The sequence below is a fragment of the Channa argus genome, chromosome 8 (assembly GCF_033026475.1).
Source record: "Channa argus isolate prfri chromosome 8, Channa argus male v1.0, whole genome shotgun sequence".
Lineage (NCBI taxonomy): Eukaryota > Metazoa > Chordata > Actinopteri > Anabantiformes > Channidae > Channa > Channa argus.
In genome coordinates, this window is record NC_090204.1 from 9,874,037 (window position 1) to 9,896,158 (window position 22,122).

The 22,122-nt window shown below is 41.0% G+C and overlaps 1 protein-coding gene across 4 annotated transcripts in view; it reads left to right on the forward strand.

The window, feature by feature from the left end:
• The first annotated feature begins 6,465 nt into the window (after nucleotides 1-6,465).
• The window catches only part of tle2a (TLE family member 2, transcriptional corepressor a), a 38,591-nt gene continuing 22,934 nt past the window's right edge, over nucleotides 6,466-22,122 (forward strand). For 2 of the 4 annotated variants that reach the window (XM_067514110.1, XM_067514111.1), the window contains exons 1-2: nucleotides 6,466-7,038; nucleotides 18,477-18,640. In XM_067514110.1, the coding sequence (XP_067370211.1) occupies nucleotides 7,015-7,038; nucleotides 18,477-18,640 (188 nt within the window). In that variant the 5' untranslated portion in view covers nucleotides 6,466-7,014. Of the gene's footprint in view, nucleotides 7,039-18,476; nucleotides 18,641-22,122 lie in introns of those variants that run through there. The other 2 variants (XM_067514112.1, XM_067514113.1) reach the window with 2 other exon arrangements.

The following is a 22,122-nucleotide window of genomic DNA, read 5'->3' on the forward strand; positions in this document are numbered from 1 at the left end:
TAATGTGTCCCACTGCAGAATAGTAGCAGGACAGAGATGTGACCGGCTCTCTGTTGGGAAACAGCCCAAGGTACTGTTCCAGGTTGGAATGATGTCATTGAAAAGGCAACGGTTCGCTGTACAGGGTGCAGTTAATGAAGCACAAGAACAATAATCAGGAAAGATGGAGTGTAATTTCTCGCTCATGTGTTCATGCATAAAGAATGACTAATACAAAATTTTATAATATATAAGGAGACAGTGTACAGTGTAAAGCATGCATGGATGCATGCAGAGACCACCCATCTCACCAGCCACAGTACCAAGCCCCAAACCCCAATGGGCAGTAGCTGATTTAGTAACTAACCTGACCATTTAGTTTGGGTTCCACAAAAATGTTGTCAAAGTTTCTTTTAAAAAATATGTGGGTATTTGGCAAGTGAAATCTCTACACTGTCCAAATGCTGAGTTTGACCTAGTTGTCCAAAGGGTTAATCCACACCTAAATCTGCTCTACCAAGTACTGATATCTGAATCTTTTTTTTGTTCCAACTCACATTAAATCAGAATTTTTCCCATTCAGTAGAAAGGGAGGAAGGTAAGTAGGTATTATTGTGTAGCTGTTTTAGTTGTAGCTACAGAAGATACAGGAGTGCCACAGAGGGAAGTGGGAGGCCTGGGTCTCCTCAACAGGAAGTTGGTCTCCCCAGGAAAATATAAGATAACTTGCTGTGCCAGAAATCTGCTGAGCGAGATGGAAATGCGGATTAAAGAAGGGAAAATGTTAGTGTAAATGTTGCTGGCTAAGAAATAGAAGGACAGGAGGGTTCATATTTTTAAAATCATCTTAAGAGTTAATTACTTATAGAAAGTAATTAACTCTGACTTTAATAATAACAACTTTATAAAATGTGTATGGGTGAGTTTTCTCATAAAACTGCCCTGACGAAGACAATACGAATTGTTTATTTATGTATATTTAGTCACAGTTGAATTCTGAGGGACTTCTGAGTTTTCTGTTCTAATCTGGGTGTTGTGATTGCAGCATTTGTCCTGTTTTGGCACCATAGATCTTGATCTCAACAGTAAATAAAGAAATAGAAGACACTGAAACAGCCATAATCCATAAAACCAACTGTTCTATGAAATTCTCTGAAGCATTTAGAACAACCTGCCTGCAAAAAGTGCCCAGAGGAGAACTGATTCTCATTTAAAGTCAAAGACAGTTCATACGAAATATTACTTTCATTTGATTTCATCAACCTGATAACATAAGATATGGACATAATTTATCTTCATTTATCTTATTGATTACATGAAGTCATGTGCAATGTATTAACTTTAAGAGGTAATTAATTTTCAAAAAACATTTTATGCACTCCAACAAACTTCAAACATGGTGTACAGTGCTGTTTTTAAATAGGCAATATGAAGTTGTATGAATGTGTGAAAACGTCGGGGTCTGACTGGGTGTTGGAGGATCATCATTTAGTATGTTCTATCAAACCACCCCATCCTTTAAATTCGGAGTAATTAGCTGCCCACAGTACACGAGCACCATGTGGATGAAGGGCACCTGTGTGTTGACTCACCAAGCAGACATAGTATATATGCCAAACACCGCAGCTACACACAAACACAAATTATGAATTACTGTATAATACTCTCCACTGATGTGATGCTTGTGTATTTACAGTGTAGTAGCGGCACCATGTGCTACAGATGTATAACTGCATCCTGTTGCCTGAAAATGGCGTCTCTGCACGCCACAGCTTCCAGCAAAGATCAGTTTCTATTAACTGTGGAAAGTTATCACCACCTTGTGACGAGGCGACAGAGAGCTACCAGAAATCATCCAGACAATGTGTTACTTTGCTGCCTGTTCAACTGATGATTTCCTGGAATTTTATGAAACCTTTTAGCATCAAGTTCTTTCTTAAAAAAAAAAACATATTGTATCGAGATTTGAACTGTGGCTCCAAAGATCTCCGGATTCCAGGGGCAGCTGCTCCCCACTAAACAAATGGGCCTTTGTGACTGTATTAATATAATCTGTTAGCGGATGGATGGACTGTATTGTCTACAGCTGGAAGGACGAAAAAAAAGAAAGAACTCCTTTGGTTGCAATACCTCTGTTGATCGGCAGGTGGAAGTGGAAGGCAGTGTTCCAGTATGTTGCTTGCGTGTTTGAAGGTTTAAAAAGTAACGAGCGGGAAACAATACGGGAATAATTGGGTTATATTCAGTTGTTTTATGTAAACGATGACAACAAAGTCATTGCATATTCAATATGTCACTCTAATCAATAAATCCTTCTTAAATGCTGCAGGTCTTTTTTTACAGTTTTTAATGACCTCATTCTGCAGCTCCCTAAACTCTGTCAACTGAGGTTTAATTTACTCCCTACTATATCCTACTATACTAATTTATATATTACCCTTCCTATTTTGAGTGCATAAACGCCTAACACCTGACCTCTGCTCTTAAACTTGCTAGCAAAAGTGAAAACCTGTGTCAATGACTGCATACTTTTTGCAAGAGAGCATCACTGTGCTGTGTGAGATGAGTGACAGTGCTCTCAGAGTGCTGTCAGCACCATTTGCAAGTCAGTGCTCAGATTTAACCTCTTCACTCTTCCCTCAGTATGACTCAACTTCCTGAATCTAAAATCAGCTTCTGAAAAGATGGTCTTCCTTTCACACTTGGCCCCTTAAAAAGAAAAGCAAGAGAAAACAAGAATGAGCCATCACATTGACCTTGTCTAGGAAATCCACAGACACATATGAAGTTATCTTTTTTGCAACAAGATATCATGAGGAAACTATTTTCTAAAAAGTTGCATTTCTTCATCATTACCTCTGTTGAGTGCGCAGTGCAATTTATGATTTCATGGCCAAACTGTGCAAGCGGCTGTATTCAAAGATATGTGGAAAGTCAAAAAGAGATCTTGTTCCACTTCACTGCAAAAAACCACAAATTGTTCTGTTCTGTAAAGAAAAAAAATGCCAGTCAAAATGAGAGGAGTATATTCCCTCTTCGCAAGGTTACAACAGGTTATGATGAAAACAGTGTATTGTTTACAAAAAGAGAGAAGTATTTAGCAAAAACCATAGAAGTATGTGATTGAGTATTGATCTTCTCAGTGCTGTTACATGGGGCAAACACTGCAGGAGAAGTTAGAGCAGAGAAACAATGTTACAGCACAGCACTGGAATTCCTGGGTTCCCAGATACACATGCCTGTGGGCTTAAATGTGTCAGCGTCTGTTTAATGTGTGCATATGTGTGTGTGTCAGAAAGGGTTTTTATTTGTAGCCGCCAGCAAGTAGGAGAGGAGGTGTTTCTGTGTGTGTGTGTCTGTAACAGTATGTGTGTGCGTGTGCATGTGAGCATGGCTGTTGCTGATGTGGGTCATTACCCCTTCTTTCCCCAAGGGCCCATGCAGCAGGAGAGGACAGAAAGGGGGGGTTGACAGAGCGGGGGGATGGGAAAAATAGAGGGTGATGGTGGGAGTGCGAGCAAGAGGAGGGGGTAGATATTGTATTTGTGCATGTGTGTTGTGTGTGTGTGTCTGAGCGCGTGTCCATGTGCGCGTCCCACAGGACTAGAGACCAATAAATCACCATGCCGTCTCTGCACTGACATGGAAGGGGTGGGGGCAAATTGAAGCTGCAGTGAGTGGAGGTGGGGTGGGGTAGCACCACCGTGACTACACTGTGGCCTTGTCTTCCTGTCACTCAAGCTCCTGGGCAGGAGCCATTCTCACCCCCATCCCAGAGACTCTGGGGAGTTTTGGGAGAGGTTGTTAGGATTGGGAGGAGTGGGGAGTAAATAGAGATACCATAAAACCAAAAGATTCTGACCTGAACCAAAGCACCCCCCTTGAGTATCATCCATGGAGGGGGGGGGGGGGGGGGGGGGGGGGGGGGGGGGGGGGGGGGGGGTTAAGGAAAACATTTTTCAGAACTAATTTTGAAATGAAATGCTGTAATATTTTAGTAAGTTGATTTGGGAGCTTTACAGTCTGTTTTTAAAATATCACACAACTTTCAAGAAAGGCTAAATGGATGTTTTGCATTCAAGAAACGCTCTGTAATAAAAAAAACACTGTAATAACTGCTGTCATCAAGCTGCGTTCTCGTTAAAAAAACGAAAAGTGCAGAACAAAATGATGGTTCACCTTGTTGACATGACTTCTGTTCAGCAGACCTTTTCCTGTGTTACTTGCACATCCCTTAGTGATTATTTATAACTCACAGTTTAATGTTGGTAACCACAAAGAATGAAGTTGTTCTTGAAGTTGCACGGAAGTTAAGTTGCTTTTATCACCTTGTACAAAAACATCTCTTTGGTGATAATTTTCCCACAGTATGGGCACCCAATGTCTTCACTTTTTACTGCTGCTTTCTTTCTTTGCCTTCCTGTTCCCTCAGATACTTTGAACTGTTCTGCCCTCTGATACAGGTGTGTACAGGTGAGCATGTGTTTACTTACAATTAGCAAACAAAGGTTAGACAGAATTTACTTTTAACAACTTTGCACGACTGAACTAACACCAAAATCTACAGCACTCACACCTGTGAGACTGTTTTGATGTCCCGCTGCACTGGACCTCAGTGGAGAAGAGAAGGTCACTATGGACTTTATTGTGTACTTTACAGTGTATTTAATCACTGGAGCTCAGCCAACACACACACACACACACACACACACACCTCGCACAATCCTTCATCTGACCTGCCAATAGCAATAATATGTGTCCTTCACTTATCATTTTCTATCATCTATACTCTGCCTCCCCCAGTACAACACAATGCTGCCTCATACATCCTTTGAACCCCCCCCCCCAACACACACACACACACACCAGGCCACCTACCCCCAGCTTGTCACCCAGCCCAGCAAGCACTTCTTTCCCAGCACACACACACACACACACACACACACACACTAACATGAAACATCTCCCTGTACAGCAGCAGACTGCAAAGCACTGCATTCCTCATGACTTTTTTCTAATAAATGTGATCCCAGAATCCGGGAGGGAGACCAGTGCTGTGCATTAAAATTCATGGGAAAAAATGGCAATAAAATCCTTCTTTCTTTCTCTCTTCCTCTCCTTCTCTCTCCACTCGTCCCACTTGCTCCCCTCACCCTTCTCTCTTTTTTTCATTCCCTGACTTGTCTGTTCAACACACACACACACACACACACATTTTTTTTCATCACCCGTGTGCACTCTCCCTCTCGTTCAATCTCTAACCCTCCTACTGGCTCGTCTTTCTCAGCAGCCCCCCTGCTGTCCTTCATCCTTTATTCTCTTCCTCCTCCTCCCCTCCCTCCCCCTCTGCCTTTCCTCTCTCTTCTGTGTCTTTCTCACACACACGCGCACACACACACACCCATCTATATTTTCCAACTCCACCTCTGGCAGGTTGTGATTTCCACTGTCAGAAATTGCTTTTTCAATATCTCTCTCTCTAATTATGAGCCCCGCTAAAGGGGTCGTGCCACCAGAATACCAATTTTTCCACCATTCTCCCTTTTCCTGAATAATTCTTTTTTTTTCAAGGTTTCAACAATATGCACATTCGATATATAGCCATGTAAGCGCTGCAGCAGCATCACCACTGTATTCCTGTAGGATCGTAATCCCCTTTGGTGCTCTGATTTATTTGGTCACGTCCTGGTGCTCATGAGTAATTTCTGACATTTAGGAATGAACAAGCTAATACAGATGTTAGAGCGAAGTCTATTTATTTCCACATCAACAAGGACGAAATAGGGGATATGTTAGATGTTTTGGATGAAGTGACAGTTTGTGGGGAGAAAAAGGAAAACCACTGAATCTTGATACAGCCACCACACAACTCCTGGCATCCTCAATCACCACCCCCGCCCCCCTGCCGTACCCAGGAAAGGGTTAACCGCACAGAGCGGTTGTAGCCTGCTTGATTGACGTGCGTAGCATTGTGCTACCTACACCCTCCAATCAGCAACAGGTCAGCACAGCCCACGTGGGTGTTCTCAATACTCATTGGCTTATCTTACCAGTGTTTACTGTGCTGAGGCCGAGCCCCACGTGGAGATTTCATTCAATCATTGAACAATTTTTGTGATTCTCTTTTTGCACTTTTTATGAAATTAAAATGACCTAATTGTGTGGCTCGATTTTAAATACATGGCTATATGTGGATGAGCTTAATCACAAAGCATCATCAACAAAAGAGGAAACCCAGCATAAGGTTTCTTTACAAACATCATCAGGCTCTTTGAAGAATACCATTATGTGAAGGCTCGATGCCCTGGTTTGGTTTGTATTTATGACTTAGACGTGTTCCAAAATCATTTTTCTGTAAACGGATCACTGCCAAACCAGTGTAGGGTTGTTCATTTTCATAAAACAAATTGAGGGGGAGAAGCACCAAACCGTGTCTTCAAGCCCCCCTCCCTTCTTAAAGAAAGCTACTCATGTTATGTCCCATTGAGGATCAGAGAAGGGGGGAGAGAGAGAGGGAGAGGAGCGAGGGACTGGGAGTGTTGTGTGAAAAGAGTGCAGGCCAACGAGCGAGACAAAAGAGGCTGCGGCTGCATTCATCGTGCTGTTGGTGTGTCCGTCTGCGAAGCCACAAGCAAACCACATTTCCCCTTCCTGGCCTCCATGCTACAGTCGGCGAAAACATATCTGAGACGGAAATCGAGAGCGATATTGTAACCGCTGCAAGCGCGAAGTTGAGGACTTGGAAGAAAGCTCGCTCGGACCGGGTGTTCCTCCTCTCCTCTCCCTGTCGAGCGTGTTGCGGTGTGGGGTTGGAGATATAAACCAGAACAAAGGAGTCTTGAGGCAAGGAATGAGCGAGCTTAGACTGGCTGTGCCATTACCTTTGAAACCGGGCCAAATGCCTCTCTGAGACGAACAATAGTACATCGGCTGCTCGTATTGCTCGACGAAGCTTTCCGCCCCAAAAGGAGAAAGAAGGACCAAAAGAAGGAGGAAAAAAAAACGCACCCAGGGAGACACAAGTCGGCGGCAACAATGTTTCCTCAAAACCGACCATCGGTAAGTAGACTATATTATGGAGCACGATCCTATGTTTAACGAGGATAATGTCTCACAGACACAAAGCTTTTACTGAACAGGAGCCGTATGTGATAAACACCAGTTTAAACGTCGCTGAGCCACAGAGAGAAAGTCCAATCCGAAATTGTTTTCTTTGTCATTCTTGTTGTGTATTTCCGGGGACTCCTTTGTGGGAAATATGTGCGGCTCTCTGTGAAACCTCGTTTCTTATTTATACTTAAAACCCTGTGTAATCTTTGTCTCATGAAGCTCAGGCAGATTGTTGTTACTATATGTTTTAGTGAGGCAAAACCCTCCTCAAACAACCTCTAACTTTACCAAGTGTCTCTCTGTGAGAATCTCATGTCCTCGGTGGCCACCACCACCATCAGGTTAGAAACATGGAGCCTCCTTCCATCTCCATACTGTTGTGGAGTTGACCCAGATGATGAAGTGTACGTTTGTTTGTCCCTTCCCCTCTGTGTGTGTGTGTGTGTGTGTGTGTGTGTGTGTGTGTGTGTGTGTGTGTGTGTGGTCAGACCTTCTCAAGTGCCCCATATTGTTCTTACCAAAGAAATTCTCCTCCTGGTTTTCATTTCGATGCAGTCACCTGAGGAGGGTTTCATGCTCTTGTGTTACTGATATATTGAAAACTAGAAGTTGCCTTCTTTTCCAGTAACTAAGCATTACTGCAAAAAGTTATTGGTAACGTGTAGTAATGTGGCTAAAAATGAAAGAGAAATGGGCATATTCAGTCTGCAGAATTCATAACGCATGGCTTTAATTTGTTTTAGTGGAGTTAGGTGGAGAGCTTTCGAGCAGGCTGAAATGCATAAACACTGGTCCTCCAGCTGTGTGAAGTATCAATTAAGACCTGCTCATTTGCCTAACCCTCATCTATGTCCCTCAGCCTGCACCCACCTCTGACAGTGTTTTGACATTCATGTCCATTGCACTGAAACCACTTTGAGCAGCTTGTGGAGTATACCCTTGCGTGAATGTGCGCACAGCTCTTTAATTAATTCTTCTCAAAAATCTATTCAGACCCAAAAAAGGCACGTTGTTTTAATTTTTCAAGCCTTTGTGTGTTGGCATAATGCTTAAATTGCCCTGCCATCATGTAACTACTATTTCACCCTGTGCTTCCTTTGAGTGATAAAGGAATCTTGTGAATCCCTTCTATCCAAAGATCCAGCACATACACATAAATCGCACACGCCGGCAGCAGCTGTATACGTAGTGTAGTTGACTGCAGGAAGGCAAGGCAGGAGACAGACTGTGGGTCTGTGGTTTACACTGTAAACCCAATCCCTCTCATCCAGCCTCCTCTCGCTGTGTTCCTTTGAGCGCTCCAAACCACTTCTTAATGTATGGGCAGGCGTCCCGGGTGAGAGGAGCAAACTGCTGCAGGTCTGGGTGAAATGTTTTGTCCAGCGTCTTTCTGTTTCATTTCAACCCTCCGCAGATCTTCATAGTGCCGTCTTCAGAAAGCCTCTGGCCATCAGTAGCTCTTGTTTGCACCTTGGAGTGAAGGGCCACTCAACACAGCAAACTGTTTAATCTCTGAAATGCAAGGCTGTCGGTAACCTGTCAACACCAGTGGCAGGTTGTGGGGGCCCCGCTGTGAGGCATCTGACTCATATACCACATAAGTACATGGCCCAAATATTATAAAATATATAGTTTGAAGTTGTAAGAAATGACAAACTGACCTACACTCATTTCACTTTCCTGTGCATTTTTATGTCTCAAACTTTATGGTTGTGATCTGACAAGTAGCATGTAATTCAACCTGCATGTTTATAGCTTCCTACAACAAATCTTTTTTGCTAATAGCCAGTTTAGAGTTTTGTACTCTGCACACAGATTCATATATTGTATTTTAAAAACAATCGACTAAAGGTCCAGAACACGTTAACATAGAAAGATTCTGGAAAATACTTTGGTTTCACTAGATGCACTAATGATTCTGAGCCTGGTACAAGGGTCCAGACTGTTTTCCTTACTATAGCCTGCTTCTTTTCCTTGTTTGGCTTACTGTTTGTCAATAAATGCACCCACAAAACTACACTGTAAATCAATTCTCTAAATGTGACACAGTGATGGAAATATGAATAAACACACACTATATACACACAGTAAGTTGTTTATTTCACCCAAGCTTAAGTTTAAAAACCACCAGCTATTTAAACTAACTTATTATTATGGTATTATGGTTTATCTTGGGACTCCTTTTTTACTCACTTAAATGGTCTTGTGCTTTTGCCCCTCTATGAGAAATAACACCACCCACCATCAACTGTAACCTGTTTCACTAAGTGTATCAGTGATGGGGTGAACTAAATGGCAGAAACTGTTTCCATATGCCTCAGTTCAATTCAACAGAAGGTCCAACTACAGCATCCGAATAGATCATACAGCCGATTACAAACTGAACATTAACACGTTTATGAAGGATTTATTATAGGGCAGTTGGGATAGACAAACTGAATAATTTAGCTGGATGTACCTACAATAGCGAAGTCACAGCAGAGACTCAATGTTTCCCTAAATTAGCCTACATGTAATCTCTAAAAATACAAAGGAACTTCACATTTACCATTGGGTGAATTTAAAAAATGACAAAAAAAACTTAAAATTGAATCGCTGTTAGTTCATGTCATGTGGTTTCTCTCTCTCTGGTGATGCAGACTCGATGTAGATAAGTGGTGGGTTTGGGAGTGTGGGGACAGCTACAGAAAGTCTACAAGAACCTGCTCAGTTTTAAGATAGTATAGACCAGGGGTCTCAAACTCAAATTAACTGAGGGTCCACAGGAGGCAGAGTCTTGGTGAGGCTGCTTTGTTCTCAAACATCATTACTAACAGTTCTTTAACTTGAATGGGTTTTTCTGAACACGAATGGAATATTGAAGAACATGAACGGTTCTTCTGAACATGACTACTTCTTGCTGCCAGAGACTTGGCAGCGCTTCCTCTCACATAGGTGAGCCACATTTGGCTTGAGGGAGGAAGCAGTTGAGACCCTCAGTGTGGCTTGAAGATGAACGTCAGTAAGTCTGGACCTGTACTTGGGCTTATTAAAGTTCAAGGTAGAGACACTTTTCAAACAAAATATGAGCTCCCAAAAAGGCACATGGTCCGCTTGAACAGCTGAGGATCAATTCTCTCAAAAATTGGCCAAGCTTGTCTGCCTTTCCACTCACTTCCCTGAACTTGGCTTTGAGGTCAGAGTTGCACTGCAGGTTAATTAGGTCCATTTGAAGCACATTAAAGAAGAAGGCTTCATGTCTTTCATGATGACATGAACATCATAACATTTGTAGATGGCAGAAAGTACTGGGATAGCAAGCGCAAAACAAACAAAAAAAAAAGACTACTAACAGGCTGTTCATTATCAGCTGGAACAGTGGGACACCTTTATTAATTAATTAATTAATTAAGTAAGTAATTAAAAACAATGAGATGATCATATCAAACCTGAGACCCCTGCTATAGACTGTTTCAGACATGAACTCTAGAGAGTGTCCAGAGGATCAGGTCCTGATATTGTCAGAAGTTTCCCTTTCAGACACGTAGCCAACATCAGGAGATAGTCCCTGCAAGATGCATTCTCACTTGTGAAGAATCCCGTCCATCCACAAAGGGCTACCGATCCCGGATAAAATAAAGAAATTGGAGGCTTGCGGCAGGAAGGGCACCGGGCGCAAAAACCCGTGCCAAATAACATGTCCAACATGTGGAACAGGTTTCACTGTGGTGACCCCTGAAGGGACAAGCCGATAGTGATTGATTGAGATTAAAACCAGAATAAAAACTGAAATTGTCCCCATGTAAGCAAAAGACTATTGGAATAGCTGTGTTACTTATCTTGTTTTCCTTTTAATTTTGATCTTGCATTTTGAGAATTTGACATTAACCAATCTGCATAATAAGTTTTTAAGATTTGTGCAAGTTGGCCATTCCCCAAGTCTCTGTGACCTTGTGGCTACTTCTTATTCCGTTCTCTGCATAATTCTGCATATATGCTTGCATGTACCTATGGAGAAACAATTTCACTTTTAATTTAAAAAACAAAAATCTGCTGTAGTAACAGAAACATACAAACTATACAGTAGACACAGCTGTAAGTGGATAAAAACATAACACTATCCTTTAAATTTGAAATGATACTAACAACTGTAACACCCAGTATACATGGACCCACTTAAAACAAAATGTAAACATAAACTAGATACATTAAAAAAGGGAAAATTCTGACATTAATATTTGAATTACAGTTAATTAGCAAAGTATCCGTGTTTAAACCATGTTACTACAAGGTAATTCTAAACAATTTCTCTCGTTGCCACAGACCTGGTCTGGGTGATAAAAGGATTTTCATTGAGTCCTTAAAAACATAAAAATCTCTCAAAGGTCATAATAAGACAGGTAAAAATAATTTCAACTGCACATCTGCCAAAAAGTTCTGGAAAAAACTTTGGATTAGTGGGCATCTTAAGATACCGTGGGTAATTAGACTGAATATGTTAGGATTATGTTTCATAATCTACTGGGGCAAACGATATTCATACCAGTTCCTAACATGTCCATGTTTTTTTTTTTGTCATTAAAGCATTGATTTGTTTGCTACCCAGAGTGTGTATAAAAAAAAACACTTCAAAACCACTTCCTGCCTTATCTTAGTTTTCACTAATGTATTCACAGTGGCACATAGTTTTAGTTTGTGACATACAAAAACAGAAAGCTGGCCATGATTCCTTCTACATGTGTTAGAGAATACGGTTAATGCATGTCCTATAATATTCCATCTTGAAAAGTTCATTTGTCTACCACAGTCCCCATAAACTTGTAAAACTGCAAAAGCTGAGTAGCTTGTAATTTTGACTCTAGGTCACACTGTGCAATGTCACATGCAAAACACAAAGCGTTTGCCACTAAACCCTGCAATTTAGGCCACTGCTGCTAAGTGGCATTGTAAGGTTTTATTTCTGTAAAAAACAGAGCAGGTTAAGATGAGTTTTTGGAAAACTGTGTGTTAACAATGGATAGTTTTTTGAAAAATTGTAATCTAAAGAAACATTGTAATCTAAAGATACATTTTTAGATAAATTTAAAATAAGTGTCAACAATGACCCGACAGAACCTTCAGCAAACTAGGGGCTGTATAACACAATCATTACAATTCAATATTTTCTAGTGTAGCCATGGGTAAAATCTTCCTCTCTGTATGTCTTGTTGCCCTGTTGTCAGGTTTTTAAATGAATACTTAGTCACTCAAACACAGATGAGGCCAGGTGGGGGACACACTGTTGAAAGTACTTTGATTGAAAGACTGAGATGAGGCTGTCCTTTTACACAAAGCAAGCCTTAACTTCCCCAGTCCTAGCATGCTTTTAGCTCTTTATCACCACTGTTGTCCAGTGGCTAGAGTGTGGCTATCGATCAGAAGCTCCCCTGTTTCACTCAGCCAGCCAGAAAGAAAAGGCAGAGGAAAATGAAGAAAGAGGCTGAAGGGATCTCAGGTTTACACAAGCTGTTGTGGAGGTGCATCTCTGTGCAAGGAACAAACGAGCTGAGGGGGTTACCTAATAAAAGAAGGCACCTCCAGCAATTAAGCCAGCTGACAGGCAAACTGTGGCACTCCGCTAATGTGGGCTGACAGCAGGGAAATTTGAATAACGAGGCTTGTGGGAGGAAGGAGAGAGGAATAGGGAGGAGGAGGGGGTCAGATGGGGGGACGTACGGCACTAATGAAACAGGTGCCTGGCAGCCCCTCCCCCTTTAAGTGCAGGAATCATCGAGAGATTACCAGCATGTTTCTCCAGTGCAGAGCCAAACAGATAGCTACTTGATTTAAGACTGGGAGAGGGTGGAGGTGGGGACACTGGCCTGGAGTCTTTTCTTCCCCACTGCAAGTTGCTTTAACAATGCAAATCACCACTGAATGTTGACAGTCCTGTATGAATAGTTGGAAGTAATAGGCTTTAACTATGAATGCTTTTATGAAAGGACAGTGTGTTGACATCTTTCATAGCTCCCAGAGATGGGGAGGTGTGTTTTTAGGCATGTGTGGGTGAATACACAAAGATACACACAGAAATTCTATTCTGGGTTAGACCTGCTGTCATAGCGTCCTTGGTGGTAGTCAAATGAGAGAGAACAGGAGAGAGCTCTTGGTGGGTGTTTACGCAGATGATCGACTTTGTGGGTAAGCAGTGTAATTAGTGGCGTGACTAATGGGCTGAGCTATATGAAGGGAGGCAGCAGCACGGCATCTTCCGAGCTGAAGGAGACAGATCGAGCTCCAATTAAACAAATAAAGCAGAACTGTAATCTAAACATTTGGCTATGTATTTCTTAGCCACACGAGCAGCGTGGCTCTGGGAATGGGTTGATGGTCTGCCAATTGTTCAGTCGAACCACCACTGTGGTCCAGAGTGAAATATGTCAACAACTATTGGCTGGATTAAGATAAAATATTGTACAGACATTCATGTTTCTCAATAGGATATGACAGCACTATATCTCCTGTTGTACTGTCATAAGGTTCTAGTTAATATAAAATTGCCTTAAAATTAGTAACAGACATCCATATTCCCATTAGAATGAATTTAAATCATTTTAGTAAACCCCTAGAGAGACAATCATACTTTCTGCGTACTCTTGTCCACAGATGGATGCGGACAAGGGATAAGCATGCACTTTTATTCATACTACAATTTGGGATATTGATGCATTTCACACATGCTCACAAAAAAAGGGAAAGTATGAATATGCATCATCGGTGAGTAAACAATTATTGTACAAATAATGGTCAATTTTTATCTGTCCAATACTTGTTTAAGATCAAACACCTTTAAAACTTATAATTGCAATTGGCTCAGCTGTACTGTTTGGTAATGTTTGCACCACATGTTAGCATTGATAAGTGTTCAGGGTTTGTAACGAGGAACTTAAAATGACAGAAAAGAAACTGAATATTAAAACCACATTTTGAGTGGTGGACATTGAAGAGGAAAAAAGAAAGTAGTGAGAGGTCAGCCAAAAGAAATCATTTCCAGCCTCTGCAGCCTTAGAAAAAAGACACAAAGGAGCATCCTTTTAAATTAACCTAATAGTCCTATCGTCATGCGAACACACCAAAACAGCGATAGTCCCAATTTTTTATTTTTTTTAACCACATGTTGAAGTGTCACGGGGTGAGACACTGAACCTCCAACAGCCCATCCCCATCCCCAGCCGTGCAGTGCCTGTCAAGCCCAAGCCCACAAAAATTTGGGAAAGATTGCGTCAGGAAGGGCATCCAGCGTAAAAACTGTCCCATATCAACAGTTGGACAAATGATCCACTGTGGCGACCCTGAGCCCGGATAAGCTGAAAGGGGCGAAAAAAATAAAGCAAATAAAATTATTTATCTCTGTGGTTCAGTGCGGGTAGTCAGGATTGAGACACATCTTGCGCATTCTCACCAGTATTGACGTAGGAGCTATGTCACGTTTGAACACAATAAAATGCATGTTTGCTTGTAAATACTTGCCGGAAAGTGCATCATGCAGACATCCACTTAGTATTTGTAGCGGACATGTGTGGGCGTGTAGTCTGTGTGTGTGTGCACGCACATGTTGTTTTGAGGGTGGGGGGTTAGACCAAGGATATGAGGTCATAGTGATTTGTTGCTTGCGGTGTAATTAGAGTTAACTTGAATGAAAACAGGAATGATTTCATTCAGTGACTGCTACACTGTTAACAGTCCCTTCACATCTGAATGTAATGTGCGCAGAGTGTTTTTATGCACAGTTTTTCATGGGTAGAAATTTGTTTGGACATTGGAATCTTCCCATTCATGGGGTTTTTTGGTGCGTGTGGCCTTGGATATAATGTGTATTTATGTTGTGTGGTTGGTGCATGTTTAAAACTACTTCTTGGGTTGTTTCCACTATTCCTTCCAACTGAAGGGATGTGGAGTTTTATTAAATCATCTGTCCTCAAAGATGACTCGTTCATGCTCTTCTCATTCCTATCATTTAATCATTGCAAATGACATTAGGCCTTTTGCACTAACACAGATGATGGAAAATGTGTGTGCCTACACATCTGGTGGAACAGGGTCATACCTAAAGTTTAACTAACTTTAGCCGGTTTGTTTGCTTTCTTGAATGATCAGATCGCAGCAGCACTGGCAACAACGGCAAGGTGGTTGGGGCTGTGAACACCTCCCCACCGATTTATCTAAACAGTTGAATAATAAGATGATCTTTAATAATATCAAGACAAAAGCTTTCCTTCCTCATGCTGCCCCACCTCCATGCAATTCTTTCTTAGTATTACAGATCCTGATTATATGATTGTATGAGCCACAGAAAGATCCTGTAATTGTGTAACCATGGTTCTTCGTAAGCTTTGTTCAAGGGCAGACAGCATGTCTCTTGTTTGCTTTGGAGTCAGAACACGGCTGAGAGGCAAGGAATAACTGACTGTGGGATTATCAGGTGATGCTCCCAGCCTAGATCCATACTCAGAGGTCACTAGGTCAGATTGATTACCTGACCTCTCACTCTAAAGCCTGCTCAGCTGTTTGTCGGATCAGGAGTTTGGACAGACTCAAACCCGTGGTTCATGAGAGATGAAGGGAGTTAGGAAAGAGGTTGTGTATACAGGGATTGGATCTGTGCTTTGTCTCTATGTGCAGCTTCTGTCACGTGCGTCCAGTCTGGTGTGAATCATCATAACAGTTCTAACCATGTTGGACATGTGCCTAAGGAGTTGCTGAGACAGCAAAGAGACAGTGGTTTCTTCCACCTGAAATATTTCTTCTTATGAAAATTATGAAATGCACCAACCCTCTTTCACATTTTCAATTTATGTGACTAGTCTTGTCTCCTCTCTCTCCTGTCCTGTGGAGACATGACTATATGAAAAAAGTAAAATCAGTGAAAACTGAAAGAAATGGGAGGAAAATGGAGGATTAAAAAAGAAAAAGGAGGACAGTCTATTTTCTTTCTCCTTATCTTCCTATAAAATGGCCTGTGTGCTCTCCTGTGAAGAGTCATTTCTGTGTGTGTGTGTGTGTGTGTGTGTGTGTGTGTGTGTGTGTGTGTGTGTGTGTGTGTGTGTGTGTGTGTGTGCGCGCATGGAGATGTCTGTGCTCTAGGAGGTGGATCTGGCCGACAGATTGAGAGCAGCTTGTTAGAGGAACAATGAGGCCACATCCCCTCTCCTATGTTTTTTTTTTTTTTTAACTTGTCCTTTTCCTCGATTCTTTGACGTCCATTTTATCCTCTCTTTCATTGTCTTTTCAAAAAGTTATTCTCATCCTTTGTGTGTGTGTGCATGTTTGTGTATAGGTTCAGAATTTCTCACTTCCCAGCTTCACTCTTCTATTTTTACTTACTATCTGCCTTGCTTCTTTTTCCTTTCACCTTTATGAACTGTATGCACAGACAATCTTGTCATGCAAGATGCAAATAGATGCAAATACCTGTAACATCCTTCTTACACTGCCACCGGTGTTCTTTTTGGCATTGATTTTGGAATTGAGTGATGTTGAGATTGTTGTTAATTAAACCTCATTAATGGAGGACAAACAACACTGATATGTACGCCACCGAGATGGGAGTTGTTTTTTTTTTTTTTTTTTTTTTAATTGAATGAATCATACCCCTATGCACCTCCTGTCATTGAACTCAGGTTGTACAATAATTTGTTTAGCTGGAAATGTGTTCATTTTGTTTTGGGATTCCTGAGGGACATAGTTATGTCCTGACTGGAATGAATGAAAGCGAGAGTATATAGTATATAATTTGTTGCTAAACATAATTTTAGCTTCTAAATAATTCACGGCAGAAAGAGGTCCTTTTTAAAGTACATAATCACATTTCAAAGGCATTGCCCATATTGCTCAGACTTGACCAGATTCTTTGGATGGAAGCTTTGTAGTTGTTGACGGTAAATAATTACGAGGCACAAACAAAATGGTTGTAACAAAATGAGGCAGATGCCACAGGATTATGTGTGAGAGATAAAAGAATAACTAACTGACCAACACAGGAAAAAACTTTTGCTCCTTTTTAACTCACCAGTCTGGTTAGCCGTCTTTTTTTAAATAACTTACAAACATTGGGGGAAAAAAAGAAATCTAAATAAAACACACAAAACATATTTGTTGATTTCTGTTTATTCCGAGCTTCACAAGGAAATTGAGCACATTATAATAAATCTCTGGAGCCAAAGGATGGCAAAGCTGCATGGCTTTAGTTAAGGTTGAACATAAGAGAAAAATCAGCTGCCCTCCTCCACAGCAATCTTAGACGAAAATGTTGCTCCAGGGCAAAAGTTTTCAGCATTTATTGGCAAGTTGCAGCTATAATATGTGGAATTTAAGAGAGAAGCTGCTGTACTGTAACACCGTCTGCTCTACATGTTGACATTAAGAAAATGTGTTGGCAAATCTTATAAACTTCTTTTTAAAAGAAAATCATCACAATCTAAATTAAAAACTGCCACCACCCATTCAGTTTATTCCTAAACTTCTGGATTAACCAGTCACCCGTTGATGGTGTAAGTCAAATGTTACTTCTAAATCATCTGTAGAGAAGAGTTGGACTATAACTAGGCAGCACTTTCCTTGAAATTTGTATTTATTATCATTTAATGTCACAGCCATCTGTGACCATGGTGAAGCCTGTGAACTGTCTGTCCCAGGCCACTTTGGCTTCTACTGCTATTTTGACAGAGAGCCAAACTGACAGACAGACGGGCAGCCCCCACCAGCCTCCTAGTCCAGCTCTCAGCCTCCTATTGTCTGCCTGTCCTGCAGCATTACCTCTATGGTTGTAGTCTCCTAATTGCTCTGGACCCTGCAGAGTAGGGAGACTACGCACAGAGGTTGGGAGGGGTCATCAGATGTGATGGGGTCCTTTTTCTCCTCTTTTCTCTCTCCCACTGTTCTATTTATTGTATTTTTTTCAATTATTCTGCTCAGACTTGGAATTAAACAAAGTGTGCTCATTTGGCTCTGAAGTTCTTGTACCTTTTCGACCTCCCATCCATGTTGATGACCCAGTCATATCTGGTTCTCCTGGTAATTGTAGTGTCTCTATAGACAGCATCTGGAAGTTGAGCCATCAATTCGACTTCTTACTTTTTAGTTTGAAACGTTTCAGTCTGAGGAAGGTTGTTTAGGGGATTCCCAAATTTGGGGAAACATTTGCAACCAATAAGAGAAGTCCAGATGCCATGACTCAACTTTCAGATAACCTCACCCGGCTGACCTTTTTTACTATATAAATTATTCATATTACAATTATATTTTTGACTATGCATAGCTTATTGGCACAACTTCAAAACCAGATGTTTAGGATGATTGTTTCTTACATTTACCCATTCCAGGCCTTTAACTAATTAAATCCCTGTGTTGTACATCTCTTTTCGTATTAGGCACCTCTGCAGCCGCCCCCAGGATCGTCGGCTTCAGTTGTGGCAGCTGCAGCAGCAGCCGCCGCGGCAGCATCGGGGACGCCCCAGTCACTGAAACTAACCTACCCAGAAACATTGGACCGCATTAAGGAAGAGTTTCAGTTCCTTCAGACCCAGTACCACAGGTGGGTGTGTGGGAGTTCAGTTTTTTTTTTTCTTTTTTAAAATAATTTTTTGTGTGTGTGCACATTTGGGTTTATCCTCTACCGTTCCTTTTGTTACTGCCCATTCACATCAAAATAAGCACTGAAAACAATCATACCTATGCAGGCTACCCTTTTTGCATGACTGTATTGTTTGCTTGATGTGCAGGAATGTGGCCTGAATCTGGGATTTGGGCAATCCTGGCCTCTTCTACCTCTCTCTCTCCCGTCCTCTCTTTTTTGTCCCCCCCTCCCCATTCTTTTGGCACACCTTCACAGGGTCCCCACTCCCTCACTCCCCTCCTCTCATCCTGCTTTGATTTAGCTCGCCAGAATCTCCCCACCCTCACTTTCTGTCCCCCCTTCAAACTTCTTTTGTGTGTGTGTGTGTGTGTGTGTGTGTGTGTGTGCCTCCACATTCTTCTAGCCTCAAGCTCAAAACACAGTCCAAAACACCCAGGGACTGGCATGGCTGCATAGAAACATAAAAATACTTAAGCATCAGGCCCTGAATAAGCTTAAAAATATGAATTTATGAATATTTGTTAACAAAAATGCATTGGTAATAATAGAGTTGTTTTAGTTAGATGCTGCTTTTTTTCTCACATTTCCAGATTCCATATGAGTAAATTAATGACAGTGAGACATTTATAATTAAATAATATTTTTTTTACACTGATTACAGTTTAACCACAAAAATGTTTAACAATCTGAGAGACGCTGTTTGTAGTCAAAGTGTTGCTATGCCCTTAAAGTACACATAAATTAAGAATGGAATAGCTGTATACAGGTATTTTGTTTAATTTTGAACTTAGAAAAATGTGTGGATGTGCTTGCTTCTCCTGATGTGACTGTTGTCCAGTATTGTCACTAACACTGACAGATTAGGTTCCACACACCCACACTTAACCTGCCGAGTGTTAGAAGCAGTCTCTTCAGTTGGCGTCTTTTTTTGCTGTGCTTGTTCGTGTGGATGTATGTTGTCGAGTACAAGGTCATCATCCTGTCAGATTAAAATGTGAATCTGCAGTGTCCCTGTGAACCAACGTTTTGAACGACAGTGACCTAGACAAATCAAGGCATTCTGTGAACATGAGTCACCCCTGGATCTATTGTTTGAAACAACGTGATCAGCCCCTTTGGCAGCAGTTTAGCGTTACACCTCATGTTACAAAACACCTGGAGCATTGCCCTCTTGCCAGGCGCTGTTACTGAGAACTAGTAAGAAGGATAAACAATAAATGAATGATAAGATTAAGAACACGATTGGGAGCAAGAGTGAGCTTGTGATTTCATCAGCATTTTCCAGTTGTGATAACACTGCACGTTGTGTTAGCAGTCCCGGTTTTCAGGAAAGGTTGTTTAAACCTACCTTCCACCGCCCAAAGGTTTCAGGAACAAAAACAACATGGGTTAAAACACAGAATATTCCTATACCTGAAAAGAAATACTGAATGACATCAACCTTTTTCGAACAGATTTTGTGTTATCAGACATTGTTTTGTAGGTTTCCTTTCATATATGAACCTGTTAATTGAATCGTTCAATTATTGCCATATAAATTTTCATGTGTTTGTTTGAAACTCAGCAACCCAATGGGAAGAAACGTATTTGAAAACTATTTTTGGAGTCTGTTGCTAATGATAGTGTGGTAATTTGATATTATGTTATAAAAGTATGTTAGGATCCAAAATCACAAAGCAAAGTCAAATTGTAAACTGAAAAAAATGCATTTAAATGCATTTATCTTAAAGGTTGAGTTTTCCTCGTGTGAATCAAGGATCTCATTTGTTTGCATCATTTGTATTAGTTCAGTTGGCAGTTTACTTCGTCTTTATTTTGTTGCGTTTTTTTTTTTCTTTTTTTTACTGCATGATCATTTTAGAAACTTTAGTTTGTATTCCACAGGCATTTCTGTTTTTGCCTTCTTAATTTATATGAACAAGGATGCACGTAATTTTATAATCATGACGATACATAGCGGGGTATAGCACCTGTAAATAAAATGACTACATTTTTTTAAAATGAAATTACCATGAATGGAAAGGCCTGTTCCTTTAAAACTCAACAAATAAAATGTGCTTACTAATGTATGTTTTAACTAAAACTTCAGTCGATTTACATATATTTTGAGTAATGTTTAACAGAAAAATTAACACAGACTTTGTTTCTCTTCCTCATTCAGCCGTTTACTCAGCTGCGTGTTCCCATCTGCAGCCTTTTGTTACGCACATGCGCACATGTTGGCGAAGGACGATAAGAAACCTGCTTACGTGTATACATGGCAAAGAAATATGTGTTCTGATGATCTACCTGGTGAGGCCAGGATTCCCAAATGTCCTATCCCAATTTCGTAAACTACCCTACTCGTTTACATGACACTTGAGAAATAAGCTTTCTTGAGAGAGCCAACTGTAGTCTAGTTACTTACTGTAAGTCCATGTAAATGCACTTTATTTATGGACATTTTCAATTAAGCATGTAGAAAAAGCCTCTTGCACAACTGGGGTCATTTTTGAATACTTGACTGTACCTTTGTGGTTCTTGTCCTTGGGCTCTCTCTGTACTGTTTGACATAATTCTTGCACAGGCAGCCAAAGAGGTTAGTTGTGTTCAAGTCTGTTGTGTGGAAGGTTCTGCGGCATCATTTCTAAAGCCATATAGTGTTTTTTCATTCCTAAACCAGGTCCAAGCCCAAGAAGCCCCACTTTTTGGGTATAAGATTTTTTTTTATCGTGTCTTTTGTGTTACTTTCAATCTCCTTCATGGTTATTTTTGTTTCCTTCATGCAAATTTCCTGTCATCACATGACATATCATTGCACAGCCCTAAATGAGGAAATAAATATTAGCTAAAGTAGGAACTACAGTTTAACATTTACGTTATACCAATTCCTTCTTATAGCCTTTTTCTATGCTGATGTAATTTTAAATGAGTTTTAAATGGTTGCTAGGATGTTTATTGAAAGCTGATGTAAGACAGTTCTTGTTCTTACATCGTGTAGCATTAGCTAAAGTCTTTGTCGCAGAGGAGCCCAATCACGCATGCCCACGTCTCTTGAGCCATATTTAACTGTGAGCTTATAAAAAAGAAAATATGTACTCGCCTTGCAGGGAAAACGTGACCTGAACTCTTATAGAGACAAACACATTAACCCATTCAGGTATACTTCCAATCTTATGAATGCCCTTTACACACACGCATGCACGCAGACTTGCACACATGTACGGGCCTCCCCAATGGTCTTTATACACAAATAGATGTTGTCTAGAAATAGCAGGGCTTAGCTGTGTATTTTGGCTGCAAAGAAGGTGGCTGGATTCTGATAGATGTTGGATTAGGCAGGAAAGAGACGAAGGGAAGGGATTAGTGCTGATGAGCTGCAACTGCGTGTGTGGGTGGGAGGATGGATAAGTGGGTGGCATTTCAAAATTTGTGTGTTGCTTCTTGGTTTTTGTGGTATG